The sequence below is a fragment of the Sceloporus occidentalis genome, unplaced genomic scaffold (assembly GCF_023333645.1).
Source record: "Sceloporus occidentalis isolate IW3139 unplaced genomic scaffold, rSceOcc1.0.p SCAF_55, whole genome shotgun sequence".
Lineage (NCBI taxonomy): Eukaryota > Metazoa > Chordata > Lepidosauria > Squamata > Phrynosomatidae > Sceloporus > Sceloporus occidentalis.
Genome location: NW_028317035.1, coordinates 1,467,707 through 1,485,358, shown reverse-complemented (window position 1 = coordinate 1,485,358; position 17,652 = coordinate 1,467,707). Strand labels below are relative to the sequence as shown.

At 41.4% G+C, this 17,652-nt stretch overlaps 1 protein-coding gene across 1 annotated transcript in view; it reads left to right on the top strand.

Moving 5' to 3' along the window:
* The window catches only part of LOC149287892 (gametogenetin-binding protein 2-like), a 41,185-nt gene extending 31,624 nt beyond the window's left edge, over positions 1-9,561 (top strand). Inside the window, exon 14 of the mRNA XM_089492263.1 lies at positions 9,513-9,561. Within this exon, the coding sequence (XP_089348389.1) occupies positions 9,513-9,561 (49 nt within the window). The remainder of the gene's footprint in view (positions 1-9,512) is intronic.
* The last annotated feature ends 8,091 nt before the right edge of the window (positions 9,562-17,652 follow it).

The following is a 17,652-nucleotide window of genomic DNA, read 5'->3' as shown; positions in this document are numbered from 1 at the left end:
AGCCCGACATGTTTCACTCACATAGATTTAGCATTGTTTAAAACCCAGCTGAAACTCATCTGGTCACCTTCCTCTGTGTCCAGTAACAGTAACCCTTTTATTAGGAAACCAGAAGTGAAGGAAACCCCAATATTCAGAGCTCTGGGTGGTTGCTTGGGGATTGGATGTAACATAATTGTTGGTGCCTGTCCAGAACATTTATTTTTGAGGTGCAAAATCTACACACACACAAAATACTGCTGCAAACTAAATCTACTAAACTAAATTTGAATGTTCTCTCTCCTGTGAAATAAATGAGGTTACTAGAGCCACTGCAACCAGTCTATGCTAGAATGCCATTCTTACTGGACAAATCAAACATTTGAAAAGTGGCTTGGCAATATACGAGTATATACTGTACATTCACTGGCCACTTTATTAGGTACACCTGTTCAATCAGCCAATCACATGGCAGCAACTCAATGCATGACTGGTCAACACAGCTTGCTGAAGTTCAAACAGAGCATCGGAAAGGGGATTTAAGTGACTTTGAATGTGGCATGGTTGTTGGTGCCAGACACGCTGGTCTGAGTATTTGAATAACTGCTGATCTACTGGGGTTTTCACGCACAACCATCTCTAGGGTTTACAGATAATGGTCCGAAAAAGAGAGAATATGTAGTGAAGCAGCAGTCATTTGGACGAAAATGCCTTGTTGATGTCAGAGGTCAGGCTGAGGAGAATAAGCAGACTGGTTCGAGATGACAACAGTAACTCAAATAACCACTCGTTACCAAGGTACGCAGAATGCCATCTCTGAACGCGAAGAACGTTGCCTGGTCTGATGAGTCTCTATTCCAGCTGCGGCATTCAAACAGCAGACTTTGGCGTAAGCAGCATGAAAGCATGGATCCATCCTGCCTTGTATCAATGGTTTAGGCTGCTGGTGGTGTAATGGTGTAGGGGATATTTTCTTGGCACACTTTGGGCCTCTTAGTAACTTGAGTATCGTTGCTTACCATGTCCATCCATTTATGACCACAATGTACATCTGGCGGCTACATCCAGCAGGATAATGCAGCATGTCACAAAGTTCATCATCATCTAAAACCAGTTTCTTGAACATGACAATGAGTTCACTGTACTCCAATGGCCTCCACAGTCATCAGATCTCAATCCAATATAACACCTTTGTGATATGGTGGAACATCATGGATGTGCAGCCGACAAATCTGCAGCAACTACGTGATGCCATCTTGTCCTTATGGACCAAAATCTCTCAGAAAAAAAAAAAAACCCCATGCTTTAAAAACATTTGCCTTGTATCGTTAATCGTTACAAGAGAACTGTGGTGCCTTTCTGCCAATATTATTAATATCATAATATCAATCAATGTTAGCTTGGTACTTAAACCATAATTATCTATATAGTAAGTTGGACTGATTTGTCTGCTTCCATTGAACTATAGCTCTCTTAATCCCAAGCAATGTTGATTGTGAACAGTTGGCTGAGAAACATGGGTGTTGTAAAGACTTAAGTAATCTAACCTTGGTTCATCTTGGCATCCTATACTAGTTTTGAGCATGAATAAAAAACACTAAGCCAGAAATAATTAATTGAAAGCATTGACATTTGAGATTCAAACACATTAAAAGTCATAGCTTGCATAAACCCTAACCTTCAAACTGCAAAAGGTAAGTTGTATAGTAAGACACAAGAAAAAAAAAACTAAAGGGAACTCACTTAGCAAAGGCTAGAAATCAGTTTATTTTCCAAGTTAATGTAAATAAACTAGAAGAGTATGTGAACAGATGAAAACTGAACAGGTTAACGAAAAAGCATGTTTATTATATGTTCATGACATTACAGTGTTTAAGATAGCTTCACGTGTTCATTGCTCTTCGTTAGTCCTAAAGAAGCATGACACTGACAAATAGAAAGTAGATGTAACATCCAAACTGCAATATCTCAGCACTCCGAGTCCGAAACAGGAGTAACCCTCAGCATCCCAGCCATGCATAAGCGTTAAAAATATGTAGGAGATGAGTTGAACTCCTTACCACAGGAAACACTTGGAGAAAAATAACTTCTGCATAAATTATCTATTGATCCATCCTTCAATCAACATAGCATACATACATGACATCCAAAAGAGGAGAGACAGAAAACCCCCCAAGATAGGGAATTGAAACTTCAGGCGTGTTATTCGCTTAGCGGTGCTTAGCAATTGATGTGCCAGATACGTCATTGAAAAACATGCAGTTAGTGACCATTGACGTGGGGTTAAATTAACTTAGAAAGTGATCATCAATTGGATACGGCGGCCCCCCTGCTACTGGAAACAGCTTGCTCCCTTCGCCTTGGTAAAATTTGATAATAGACTCCAGCGATGTCACCATCCAGTTCCAAGAAAGTTTTGTTGGTTTTTTTTTAAGTGAAAAATAATATCAATTATTATTATTATTTATTGTTTTATATAGCACCATAAAATTCCGAAGTGCTGTACAATGGGTGGACAGGACATAACAATTTGACTTACAGAGACAACAGGTGAGGAGGGCCCTGCTCAAACGAGCTTACAATCTAGAGGGATTTAGGGTGTATAACACAATAGGTAAAAGGTAAAAGTGCCGATATTAGGGATGGACCAGCCACACTAGTGTAAGTATTGCGGGGGAGGGACTAGGAAAGGTGAGCTAAAGGAATATGAGGGGCGTTAATGTGCTATGTGGTAGGCAAGTGGGTCTTGAGGGATTTTTTGAAGGAATAAAGGAAGGGAGAAAGACGGATAGGCCGGGGGAGGGCATTCCAGAGGATAGGATATATATATATATATATATATATATATATATAGTATATTATATATGTATATGCTTACACCTGTTTGGTAGGCCTCGTATTATACATTTGTATTATTTGAGCCTGTGACTAGCTTAGCGCACCAACATTTTTTCTTTTCCCTAAAGTCATGACGTGCCAGGCACATCAATTGTCTTTTTTTCGTGAGGTACCTGGCAAGTCAGTTGTTGCCAAAGGGTTAATAAAGTACCAATATAGATACAGGTACACTGTTGCCAAGTTGTGCAAATGTTAAATATATAACATTGTTATGAATTCTGTCAAAAATCAACTAGTGATACCTAAAAATAGTATTGAGAGTCCTGTTGTGAATTGATACCATTAGGCCGACGGGCGTCACGTTCAAAGATCCAATATGCCTCTCTCTTATTGAGGAGGGCTTGATAATCACCACATCTCAATAAAGTTTTCACTTTCTCAATACCTTAAAATTGAAGAGGATTGTCATTTTCACCTGTAAGTTGATGTTAATAAGCTGATGAGTCTAACGGTGTGGAGTATAGTTATAGATGTTAGTATCCATCAGAATGATGAGAAGGTTCTCTGATGGGATAATTTAATCTGAACGAATATTATATCCTGTTGTTCCTATTATGCCAGTGAATGTTGGTTCTTGTAAAAGTTTTAAAGGGGCCCTGAAAGATCTGGAGGAGAATGTTTTAACCACACAGGGGCCTCCTGCCTCCCCATTAGTAAGGGAATGGGTGATTCCCAAGGTTTATACTACTGATGGTGATTCAACATATATAAATGACCAAATCCAAAGGATTATTTATTAGTGGATCAAAGTAATAATACTGCAATGGCGGATCCAGAGCCCAACCACGGGAGGCGCACTACCACTAACACAAACCCGGACACTCGCACTTGAAAACAACTACACCGTCTGTTTTCAGAACAGCTGGTATTTCTCCTGAGGGTATCTTCAGGTTTTCCTTTGTATCCCGAACAATTCTTCTGGAGGTAGTTGCTGAAATCTTTCTTGGTCTACCTGACCTTGTCTTTTGAATTTCCAATTCTTAATAAGTGAATGAACAGTACTGACTGGCATTTTCAAGGCTTTGGATACTTTTTTATATCCTTTTCCATCTTTATAAAATTCCATTACCTTGTTAGGTAGTTTTTTTGACCTGGTTCTTTTCTGCTCTCAATGGCTCACACTTACTTGCACTAAAATACACTTTCAAAACACAACTCTTACAATGCCCACATAATATCTAAAATTTATATACACACACACCCTTGCTCACACACACTTACACCTAAACAAGCTTGCAAATACACATTTATGCTCACACACACATACATGCCCATTTGTGCTTACACACACACACACCCATGCTCACATGCACTTACACACATACCCATCCATGCTCACACGTACACATCTGTGTTGGGATATATTTTTGTTACTTTGGCACTCAGCAATAGTGGGAGGGAGCAGATGTTGCGCTCCCTCTGTTTGGGGCTGGTTAGAGGGAGATCAGATTTCTCAAACTGGCCCATAGCCCTCAAACTTTGGTGCTAAAGTAAGCAAATTCATCAGACTTTGAAGGAATTGTGCAACTTTGGTCCTGTATGAGAAATATGCTTGTGAACTTAAGGAATGTTTGGTTAGTAGAGCTTATCCTCCTGGTATGACTGAAAAAGGTTATAGGATTATAAAAACACCAAAAACTGGAGGACCTCTTGATATCGACTTTGTTACTATATCTATAATTATCAAAAACATATACCAATGTTGCAACTGGACCCCCTTTATAGCATACAGTATATTCCTAGAAGGGCTGAAACATTAGGCTATATATAAAAGGCATGCATAAATGGGCTTTCAATGATGTTGCTCCCACCTCTGGTATGCACATAAAAAACAAACAAACAAAAAAAGATCCTGTATAATGTATTACTGGTTAGTGTATCCAGCAAGTGAAACCCTGCATGGCAGCAAATAATTAAACACCTGGAGTTTATCAAATGTTATACTTTATTTATTTGTTTATGTGATTATTCAGGACATAACTTCCTGGCAAACTTCCGCAACAATGGTGGAGCTTACACTGACGTCTTCTCCCTGATTCTCAAATCAGGGAGAGGGCTTTACTGGAAGCTCTGCAAGTTCACTGTGACGGAAAAGACCTGTGCCCCGACGGGGTACACCCACCAGACATTGCTACCTTCTGCCCATAGTCACCAGGAATACAAGACTTCATCAGGTGGAAATAGCGTTGGCAACAGCAGGAAATACAGGCCTCTCTTTGGCACTGTAACATAGCATAATTAGGGAAGCAGAAATATAATTATCCTTCCTAAAACAGACTGTCCAGCTGAAATTTACAGTTTTGAGACCCTGAATGGGAAATGTAGTACAACATAGTCGCTAGGGAGGAGGCTGGCTCTCAGGCCCCTCCAGGGGCGCCAGTGATGGAGGGTTCCATCATATTCAGACTAGGTTACCTGAGGGCAAAAAGGAAAAGCTTCCGGTAAGATCCTCTCCCGATTGTCAATCAGGGGAACAGGACATCCCGGGAAGCGCCGCCATTTAGGCAGAAGTTTAAAAAGGGGTATCTCAGGGCAAAATAGCGGAGCTTCTGGTAAAGTCCTCTACCCTGATCCTCCAGAAGATGCGAGACACGGAAATGGATCTGTGAGACATGGAAATGGTCGGCAGAGAAACTAGGGAAACATTCAGCAAGTGTAAGAGAGTGTAAGTGAAAGAGCCTGCGGATTGCAGAGCAAAATTATTAGGTTTTTTCTTCTTTTTCATCTTTTGTGGGATGATGGAGGCCTTTGGAGATTCATACAAATTCACTAAATCAGCAAATTTTGTTAAATTTGCAATTCCTACAAATCCAAATGCACTAATATACAGAAGATTTTAATTAACCTCTTTGTGACAATGGCTGTCTTTTTATGGCGCTAATTTTAATATTATTATTTATTGTTTTATATAGCGCCATCAAATTCTGTAGTGCTGGAATTTTTTTTCAGGACAATAATGGCTTCCTTTAGATACCATTATTTTGACAATATCATCTAAGTGACTATAAAAAATAATAAATTATGGTCAAAATTGGAAAACACAATGGAAAAAAAACTAACTCATTTACAAAAGCTAATAAAAAACCTGCTAAATGGATTCTATTATTTGTCCTGAGTTTAGAAATACCCAATGAGTTTATGTTTTCTTGCATTTTTTTCAACCTTTTGGGCAAATGCTATTTTAAAAACATATTTTCAAATCTTGTCATCCTGCGCCCAGGTCCTATTTCTGACATCTTTGAAGCCCGTCAGTTAAATTTGCCGCATCACACCATATATGTTTGAAAACTAGACGCCCCAGGGTATTTCAGATTCAAGTATTTTAACTCTTTCCATGCATTAATTCTACTATCAGCCTTTGTTGAACTTTGTGGTAGTCATTTTTTTTTCTTACACACATGGTGCTTCAGGTATGAATTTACCGGTCCTGGTATATGTCACTACTGAACAACCTCCAATATGTGTTCAGCAACATCTCCTGAGTACAGTGATACCACGCATTGTCAGGCACGGTAAGGTACCTGTTAGCTAGAGTAGGAAGAGGAGCCCTATATGCAGGGGTGAAAAGGAAGTCCAGGGCCACAGGCAGGCAATCCGGGTCAGTAGGTAGGCAGAGCAAAAGGCAGGGTCAAGAGGTAATCTGGGTCAGTAGGCAGGCAGCAAGCGAAAGGCAGGGTCAAGAGGCAATCCGAGTCAGTAGGCAGGCAGTGAGGAAAAGGCAGGGTCAAGAGGCAATCCGGGCCAGTAGGCAGGCAGCGAGCAAAAGGCAGGGTTAAGAGGCAATCCGGGCCAGTAGGCAGGTAATGAACAAAAGGGTCAGCAAAGCAACAGGAGCACAGAGCTGGAAACACACTGTACCACACAGAGTGTCTCAGAATATCTGAGCGCCGACATGAACGGATCTCAGGCGTGACGTCATGCCTTGTGCCTGCAGACCCGCCTCCGTGCTTCCCATGATTGAACACGCCGAGGAAGGCGGCGCTGGAGCAGTACATGGGAGCGCTGTCCCCTCTGCTGATTTTGAAGCTGGCCAATTCAATTGACGCCATCAAACCATATATTTTTGAAAACTAGAAGCCCCGTGAATATTTCAATACCCTTTGGTGTCTAATTTTCAGACAGATATGGTCTGATAAAGGATAAATTGAACTGACCAGCTTAAAAGATGTCACAACTAGGACACCGTCTTTTAAACTCTTTTCATAACAGTTTTTTGGGAAGATACAGCGCCAGTTTTATGACTTGCTCATAACATTAAACTCTCTTTAGACAAAATGTGTCAGTTGTGCAGAAGACCGTTAGTTGCTGTTATTGAGACACTTGGTGTACATTATCCAAAATTTTACTGACGTAATACCAGTTATGACAATGGATGGTTTCTAAATCTCAAAACGGGATTTTTTACTGTCAACCTGAATTTGGGGTCTTTTTACAAAGTAACCAACACTAAAATTACCCACAAAATAACTCTAATGGCAATAAATAAAATTAAATAAAAAATGTTCACCTTTAAGCGTACAAAATGTAACCGTTAGGAGGTCACTATGATTAGCATCATTTTGTGAAAAAATATAATAGTAAGTTTAAACACTATAATGTTCTCCAGTCCCTCTCCAGCTCACAATAGTAAGGGGCAGAGAAGAGAGACAACTGCAACACTGCTTAGTATTGACTGTCTATGGAAGGTTTCCATGCATGTGATTGGTTAAAAACCTGAATCCTAAATTGGTAAAAGGGAACACTAAAGTGAATTAATCCCTTTAGTAATGAGGGTGTTTAGTACCTTAAGTACTGTATTTTTGGCATTTTTACCATATGTTGATTTAATCAAGATTCCATTTTTGGTGTCTCCACACAAATTATATATTTTTGGGGGACAATTGGGGCTCTCTTTTGAAACCATAGAAACACACATAAAAAATATTTTTTGGTGTTAATATGTAAAAGCCTATACTAAAACTAAACAACTTTTTTTTTTTTTTACAATTTGTGACTGTTGACTATATTGTTGTTTATTGGTATAAATGCATACCTATAAACTCTCCAGGTAAAGTGCTGCTTCAAGCTGCTCTTTCTCTGGGGCAGGTGTGTGTGGTGTTTAGCCATGCCCACTGCTCGCCCAGTTCCCTTCTCCCTTCCAGCCTTCTGCCTGGTAAAAGCTTTCACACCTTTCAAAGTGAGATTTATCATGTAATGTGCTGGGTGGATCAGGAGGGTTTTTTTTTAAAAAAAGCAATAACCTGCACATGGACCAGCGATAATACTGGTTTCTGTTTGACAAGCTACCTTTTCACTTCAGCCTTATTGGGAAAAGGTTACTTAGCTAGTCGTAGCCAGACAGGGTTTCTAACTATTCTGTTTGTTGCACTTGATGTGCAGGCTTAAGTTCTGAACCCCTGATGCAGAGGGACAGAACACTGGTAGGCAATGTGTACCCATGTACAGAATACTCCAAATTGATGGGCAGGGGAAGGTGGAAAATTTAATAAGTGTCATCTCTAAAGAAGATGCAATTCAGTAAAAGAAGGGAATCAACGATGCAAATATCATTGCCAGCTTCTTTAAGGGTTTTGTCAGTCCATACATTCATTATATACCAGTAACAATTTGTATACATGGCTCTGCGAAATCTTCGCTTAATCACTTCCTTTCTGTAATCTACTGTAGCTGATAAATAAAGCCTCACCTTTAGTTTGATGAATTCTAATATTTGTATTACTGTTACGTGATATCTGTGCTTATCATTGTTAAATATGAACTTACTTTGCTCATTTCATTCCATCCTTTGGTAAATACATATTCATTCAGTTTGGGGTTTTCTAGGGCATGCATTAGTCATTTGTTTAGAGTTTTCTTATTCCATGATTTACGTTGATGACAATTTGCTTAGATAAAGGTTAACAGTGGGGTTCATTCATCATAGGTGGAGTTTGTGGGACAGAAACATTTAAACTCCCTGGTGGCACTACGCACAATGAAGGCCAACGTTGTTGAGCGTCTCTGTCATGAAGATCGCCTGTTCATTATTTTTCTTTCGGCTCTAGGGTGAGGCTTGATCCATGGGCCAAGCCCCCAGGCGGGGGGTGATCTCTCATCTTAAAGGCCTGGTTAGGCCGGTGACTTCCCTTCCCCGGCAGTCCATTCTCAGGTTTGTCAGCAGGGGCATTGCCTAGTCTCTCAGCAGGGAACTTGCCTGCCTGGTTTCGCCTGTTTTTTTTCTGATCTTGGTGGTTTTGGCAGCATTGAGCCCACTTTTGGAGGCCTTATTTGGTGACCAATACTGATGTAAAGTGCTTTCCAGGCCTTGTTTTGTGTACATAGAAGTAGACTTAGATGTTCTGGAGGTCTGGAGTTTCCTTTCAGCTTTTGTTTGGCATGCTGGTTAGATGGTCAGCTCTAGCAATAGTAAGCTTTTTTCTGATTTCTGTGGTATTTTTGATGCTGTTGCATCCTAATCAAGTAAGTGGTATCTCCTTGTCACTATTTTATCTATGCTACATTTTGTATGACATTTCTAGGTTTTATGCAGGCATGTCATCCCTTGACTATGCTAAGGCACCTTCTGTTGAGGATGTGCCTAATAAGCTGTTTTTATAACCATGTATTTATAATGTTTATGTTTTTTATGCCTACAGGAAGCTGCAGATTCAGAACACTGTGGAAGAGTATTCCTCTCCTGATTAAAGAACAAGATGTAGTCTGCATTTGATTTGTTTATGCAACAGGCTGTCCTTGCTTCTGAGGATTATACACTCTCTTCTGCCTCAGTTAGGTAAAGCTGGACATTAGGCCCATTTTCTCCTCTGTTTCTGAATTTTGATTATGCTGATATAAGTGAGGTCTCATCTGATGAGGGTAAAGTTGGTGATCCTGACATATACTACCCCTTTCTTCAGTTGAAGAGGTAGATAACTTGATTTCTACAGTAAGCCATGTATGTAGCGGAAGCTGCTGACAGAGAAAGCTTGAAGACCTCAACCTTAGACTTTCGGAGAGCAATGAAGGCTTGGCTGTATCAAATTGAAGTGGATTTAGCTCCCAAAGCCTCAAGGGGGAAGATTTTTATACTATCGCAACAGTAAAACAGACAGTAGACCAATAGGGCAAAGCTACCATCTGTGGGATTTCACCAGAACCCCTCTAAGTCAGAATCCCCTCTAAACATGAAGATACAGAAGTGTCAAGGTCAGTTTTGCCTACTGATGATGTCGCTATAGTAATCCTGCTGAGTGTGAGAGAAAATGTAGGTTCAGACATTTGGGGCCTCAGCTGAATCTATTTGTATGTCTGCGAGTGCCTTTGTTCTCTATGTCGCAGCCTGGAGAGCCCTGTGGCTAAAAACTTGGGCAACTGACAATGCATCTTAGAACAGACTTCTCAATACTCCATTTTATAACACCTTTTGCCTGGTGAAGAATTAGATGATCTGCCTGAATGAACCACAGGAGATCAGAACTGGGTGCCTCAGAAGAAATCAGGGGTATGGATGAGATATCCTTTTTTCCATTGAGGTTCTTAGCCTATTGCTTAGAGGTTCTGAGTCAAGATATTCCAGTTCTCTTGAAACATAGGTTTCAGAGGGTAAACTTTCAGAGGTAGAAGAAGAATTAAGCCCTTCTCCTTCCCAAACACACAGCAAGGCCCTAAGGTTTCGGCATTTCACTACAAAGCGGTAGGCTCAGACAGGATGGGTTTCTCGCTCTTTTGGTGTGGCTGCTTTTCTGCTCACTGCCAGAGTTACAAAGGCTAATTAACAGCATGTCAAGGTTAATCACCTGTCTGGTAACTTCTCCTCCTTAGTTACCATGGCTACTTTCCTTTCGACTAGCCCATTATCCAGTCCTCAGCCAGCCCCTTCTTGCTATTTAAACAGCAAAGGTTCACTTCCTCCTTGCCCTTGTGTTGTTTCTGTTGTTTATTATCCTGTGTTCCTGATTACCTGTGCATGATCCGGCTTTTCCTGATGTCCCTCCTTGCTCCTCACTCCTGGCTTGTTCCTGACTAGTCTAATATAAGAGCATCTCCAAAACTGCAGCTCTTGTGGGGTTTTCCTGGTCTGCAGTGGTCAAGGAAGGAAAAGTAGTCTAAGGAAGGAAACCTGGTCCAAGGAAGGAAAAGCAGTGAACTGACGAGAGGGCCATGGATGGCCAAAGCTCATTGATGTACATGGGGGCCAAAGGCTGGCCCGTGTGATCAAATTGCTGAAAAAAGTTGCTGGTTCTGATAGAAAGGTGTCAGAACAGTGTATGGCAGTTTGTTGCGTATGGGGCTGTGTAGCCACAGACCAGTCAGGGAGGCCATGCTGTCTGCTCCTGAAAGTGCCTACTAATGGGCATGTGAGCATAAGAACTGGAGCACTGAGCAATGGAAGAAGGTGGCCTGGTTTGATGAATCACATTTTTCTTTTACATCAAGTGGATGGGTGGGTGTGTGTGCATCCCTTACCTGGAAAACACATGGAACCAGGAAGCCCCACCTCGCAACTTAAAGGATCTGCTAACCTCCTGGTGCCAGATACCATAACACACCTTCAGAAGTCTAATGGAGTCCATGCACCGAAGGGTCAGGGCTGTTTTGGTGGCAAAAGGGGGCCTTCACAATATAAGGCAGGCAGTCATAATGTTATGACTAATCAGTGTATATATCAGTTTCAATATGTAGATTGTAAAATCCACTAGTGACAGTGTGCACTTTTGACTTCATGGCATCTACAGCTTTGAAGGATGATTATTTTTGCATGCCCATCAGGATGGCCATTCAATGGAAGTAGGAGGTTTATCATCCACTGTTTCAGGTTTTTCCTTTTGGTCTCACATTAACCAGAGTATCCACCAAGTTGCTTGCTTTCATCACAGCTTGTCTTAGACTTCAAGGCCAATCTGACAGTCAGCATCTGCACTGGAGACTCTATATTTACAGACACACTTTAATACTTAGTCTAGATTTTGAATTTTCTCATGAAATAGTTTTATAAGACGGTGTAGGTTCCACATAGGGGTATGGTGGTGTCAAGATACAAAAGTTTTGTTCTTCTGTAGACCATGATGTCCATCTTCTCTGTGAGTTCTGCTTGGCTTTTGCAGTTGCATTTAGCTTGGACACACAAGCGAATCCTGAGCTGGGGCGAATCTCCTAAGTGACATCTCTAAGTGAGGAGTTACAAGCAAAGAAGGAGTTAAAAAGCAAAAAGGAGGGTAAAGTATAAATCCTTGTGATTGCATATAATATATTTATATATATTTTGCGCCTTACTGTCTGTTTTTGCCAGTTATTGGAGCTATCCCCATTGCCAAGATGTCCTCCATGTTTGACAATGCGGTCAGGTGTACATCTTGCTCAATGTATGCAATCCTTGAGCAGCGCTTCGAGGGTGCATATTGCTGTGCGAGATGTGTGCGGGTTGCTCATTTGGAAGCACAAATCCTGAGTCTAGAGGAGCAACTGGCAACACTGAGATCTATTGACAACTTGGAGAGGAGTCTGCTGCTCACTGAGCAAGCTCTCTCGCAGGTAGAGGTGGGGGAGGATAGTGGGATGGAGGTACAGGACAGTCAGGCAGCTAGCTGGGTTACAGTTAGAAGGCGGGGTAGGGGGAAAAGCGCCAGGGAGGCTAGTCCTGATCTAGCACACCCCAACAAGTTTGCCCGGTTGGCAGATGAGGGGGATGTTAGTTCAGAGTTAGCAGTACTGCAGCAAGTCACTGCCTCTGACCACCAGAGGGGTGTCTGCTCCAGTAAGGAGGGAAGGAGGAGCGCAGGGCAGGCCAGACAGGTGCTGGTAGTGGGGGACTCAATTATTAGGGGGACAGACAGGGCGATCTGTCACAAAGACCGGGATCGCCGAACAGTGTGTTGTCTGCCTGGCGCTCGAGTTCGGCACATCGCGGATCAGGTTGACAGATTACTGGGAGGGGCTGGAGAAGACCCAGCAGTCATGGTGCACATTGGCACCAATGACAAAGTGAGAGGGAGGCGGAGTGTCCTTAAAAATGATTTCAGGGACTTAGGTAGCAAGCTTAAGGCAAGGACCTCCAAGGTAGTATTTTCTGAAATATTACCTGTACCACGTGCCACACCAGAGAGGCAGCGGGAGATTAGGGAGCTAAACAAGTGGCTCAGAAGCTGGTGTAGGAAGGAGGGGTTTGGGTTCATGGAGAACTGGGCCGACTTCTCTGTCGGATACAGGCTCTACGGTAGGGACGGGCTGCACCTCAATGGGGAGGGTGCAGCTGTGCTTGGGGAGAAGATGGTCAGAAGGGTGGAGGAGTGTTTAAACTAGGGAAAGGGGGGGGGGAAACTACAATATAGAAGGGGAAGATAGTGTAGATAGAGAGCTGGGGCTTATAAATGTACCTGGGGGTGGAGCAGAGGGAGGGGTTAGAATAGTTAATAGGAATAGGCTTCATAGGGAAAAAAACCATACACCTCTAAATTGTATGCTTACTAATGCCAGAAGTCTGACCAATAAAACTGACGAACTGGAGTTAATAATGTCTGAAGAAAATTATGACATAGTGGGTATAACAGAGACATGGTTGGATGATAGCTATGACTGGGCGGTTAACATACAGGGGTATAGTCTATTCAGGAAGGATCGGAAAAAACGAAAAGGGGGAGGAGTTTGCCTTTATGTAAAGTCCAGCCTAAAGGCCACACTGCGGGAGAATATATGTGAGGGAAATGATAATGTGGAGTCATTATGGGTAGAAATATATGGAAAGAAAAATAATAAAATACTGATCGGGGTTTGCTATAAGCCACCAAATATAATGGAAGCAGCAGAAGATCAATTATTAAAGCAAATAAACAAGGCAGCAAATCACAACGAGGTGGTTATTATGGGGGACTTTAACTATCCCGACATAAACTGGGAAACCGAGACCTGTGAATCTCATAAAGGAAACCGGTTTCTGACTATAAGTAAGGATAATTATCTGTCCCAAATGGTACAGGACCCGACCAGAGGGGGCGCCCTACTGGACTTAATATTAACCAACAGACCTGACAGAGTAACTAATGTGCAGGTCAGGGGACATCTAGGAAATAGTGATCACAATATGATGCATTATAACTTGTCCTTCAATAAGGGAACTCTTAGAGGAGCCACAAGAACTATGCACTTTAGGAGGGCAAAGTTTGATCAACTAAGAGAAGCCCTTAACACTGTAAATTGGGAAAATGTCCTCAAAAACAAGAGTACAGACGCTCAATGGGAGATTTTTAAGAATATCTTAAATTCTCACTGTGAAAGGTACATACCGTATGGGAATAAAAGAGTCAGGAACAAGAGAAAACCAATGTGGATAAATAAAAATGTAAAGGGGGCAATAAATGGCAAAAAAAGGCATTTAAGCTACTAAAACAGGAAGGCAGTGAGGAAGCACTAAAAAGCTATCGGGAAAAAAATAAAATATGTAAAAATCAGATAAAAGCAGCAAAATTGGAGACAGAAAGACTCATTGCCAAAGAGAGTAAAACAAACCCCAAAATGTTCTTTAACTATATAAATAGTAAAAAGGTTAACAATGAAAGCGTTGGCCCCTTAAAAAGTAATGAGGGAGAAGTTATAGACGGGGATCAGGAAAAAGCTAATCTATTAAATAGATTCTTCTCTGCTGTATTCACAGAGGAAAATGAAATGCCAGGTAATATACAGCAGGATGAGATAAATGCCCCAGTACGTCGCCTGTCTAACGCAGGAAGAAGTGCAGTGCCGCCTAAAAAAAAAATCAAAATAGACAAATCACCAGGTCCAGATGGCATTCACCCCCGCGTTCTAAGGGAGTTAAGTAATGTAATAGACAGACCCCTATTTCTAATATTCAAGGACTCTATAGTGACAGGGTCTGTTCCCCAGGACTGGCGCATAGCAAATGTTGTGCCAACATTCAAAAAGGGGACAAAAAGTGAATTATAGGCCTGTTAGTTTAACTTCTGTTGTGTGTAAACTGTTTGAGGGTTTCCTAAGAGATGCTATTTTGGAGTATCTCAATGAAAATAAGTGTATGACTCCATATCAGCATGGGTTTACAAGGGATCGGTCCTGTCAAACTAACCTGATCAGCTTTTATGAGGAGGTGAGCTCAAGACTGGATCGGGGTGAATCGCTGGATGTCGTATATCTTGATTTTTCCAAAGCATTTGATACGGTGCCACATAAAAGGCTCGTACATAAAATGAGAATGCTTGGGCTGAGGGAGAATGTGTGTATGTGGGTAAGTAACTGGCTCAGTGATAGGAAACAGAGGGTGGTTATTAATGGTACATACTCTGAGTGGGTGACTGTTGCTAGTGGGGTACCACAGGGGTCAGTTTTGGGTCCTATTCTTTTTAATATATTTATTAATGACCTTGTAGAGGGATTGCATAGTAAAGTATCAATCTTTGCAGACGATACTAAGCTCTGTAACGTGGTTAACACAATAGAGGACAGCGCACGATTACAAATGGATCTGCATAGGTTGGAGGCTTGGGCTGGGATGTGGCAGATGAGGTTCAACACAGATAAATGTAAGGTTATGCACATGGGGAAGAAAAATCCAGGCTGGGAATATGTATTAAATGGGAAAACACTGGGGACGACTGACATGGAAAAGGACTTAGGAGTTTTAGTTAACAGTAAATTTACCTGTAGCGACCAGTGTCAGGCAGCTGCTGCTAAGGCAAATAAAATCATGGGGTGCATCAAAAGGGGCATAGATGCCCACGACAAGGAAATAATTCTATCCCTGTACAAGTCACTAGTCAGACCACACATGGAATACTGTGTACAGTACTGGGCACCAGTGTACAAGAAAGATATAGTGGAGCTGGAGAGGGTTCAAAGACGGGCAACCAGAGTAATAAGGGGAATGGGAGGACTACAGTACCCAGAAAGATTATCAGAATTAGGGTTATTTAGTTTGGAAAAAAGACGGTTTAGGGGGGATTTAATAACTATGTATAAATATATAAGGGGACAGTACAGAGATCACTCCCAGGACCTATTTATACCCAGGACTGTATCTATAACAAGGGGAAATCCTCTACGGCTGGAGGAAAGAAGGTTTCTACACCAGCACAGACGGGTGTTCTTTACAGTAAGAGCGGTGAGATTATGGAACTCTCTGCCAGAGGAAGTGGTGATGGTAAACTCAATAAAAGAGTTCAAAAGGAGCCTGGACGTGTTTCTTGAAAGCAATAATATTACAAGTTATGGATATTAGATTAATAGGGACAGAACGTTGATCCAGGGATTTATTCTGATTGCCATATTTGGAGTCGGGAAGGAATTTTCCCCCTGGTATGGGGCAATTGGCATCTGCTTCATAAGGGTTTTTTGCCTTCCTCTGGATCAACACAGTAGGGACACAATATGTATATAGGTTGAACTTGATGGACTTTGGTCTTTTTTCAACCTTATGAACTATGTTACTATGTTACTATGTTACCTGCCCGTGTCAGTTTGTCCCTTCACTGGTGGCTTTATCGGGATCTACTCTCAGCAGACAAATGTTAGTCTCCCTTAACCAAGAAAATCTTAACAAGGTGTGAATGTCGGCAAGAAATCTGACGACACCAGTTCAATGAGTTGAGTAAGCAAGAGCTTCTTTATTCAAGTGCGCACAGGGGAGAGTCCAGTTCGCAGACTTCTCTCCCCCTCCTTAATTTTCTAACAATATATAGGCAAAGAAGCGCAAACAGTTATTAGCATATTGTCTAGCCATCTGTTGGTATATTTACTTTGATTTGCTGACACACACGGTTTAAAGAGGTGAAGAAAAAATAGCCCCCCCCCCAGACATGTGCAATCTTTACTTACAGAAGGTCAAGAAAGGGACAACTTGTCCTTTGTCGTGGCGGACTCTGATTCTTTCGCAACAAGGCACTTAGAGCAAAGAAAACATACGAAAACATACCATATGTACACATTCTTCCGAGACACAAACAAGACATAAGTAAACTAAGAAATGAGGTAGACAGGTGATTGTAGTGTTATCTTATCTGCTATCAGCAGAATAAGCAATGAGGTAAAGATCATTGTGCTGACATCCAGAATCAGCAAAATTCTTCAACTTCCACAGTCCCCCCTTTTTATTCTTACGGACTCACTGTAAGAATCAATTTCTTCAGAGTCCAGTGGAGTTATAAATTGGCCAATTCCATGAACCTTGCTCCTTCTCATATTGATCTTCAAACATGTCACTGTACAAAGTCTCTAGGGGAAACTCATCAAGTGGGAAGTCATCATCATATTTCTCCTCCTGTATCTGTGGCATTGCTCTTGTTGGTCCGAGACATTTTTGTATTAGTGTTTTGCAACAAACAACAATTACATAGATACATACAAAAGCCACAAGCAACAAAAACATACCAGACATCAGCTTTGCTCCAAGTGAACCAAATAGTCCGCCCAGACCAAAAGGATCCCAAGTAGTCTCCCTAGATCTAAGTCTTTCCTGAAGTTCGCTCACCTTTTCCATATCATCTTCTATGGATACACTATTGTCTGCAATGTAAACACAACATTTATCTTTTAGAAGCGCACAAACCCCTCCCTTTGAAGCTAATATATAATCTAATGCCATTCTATTCTGCAAGGCAAGCATTCTTATTTGTCTTTGTTCATCATTTAGTTTCCTTATCGCAGCAGTAGTATGATTAAGCATATCATCAAGTACATCAGCTAAAGCATTAACTTTATCATATAATAGACCCACACCCACCATAGGGAATAAGGATCCCCAAAATTGTTCTTCCCAAAGTCCTGACTTAATGTGCGTCTTGGATACAGAGG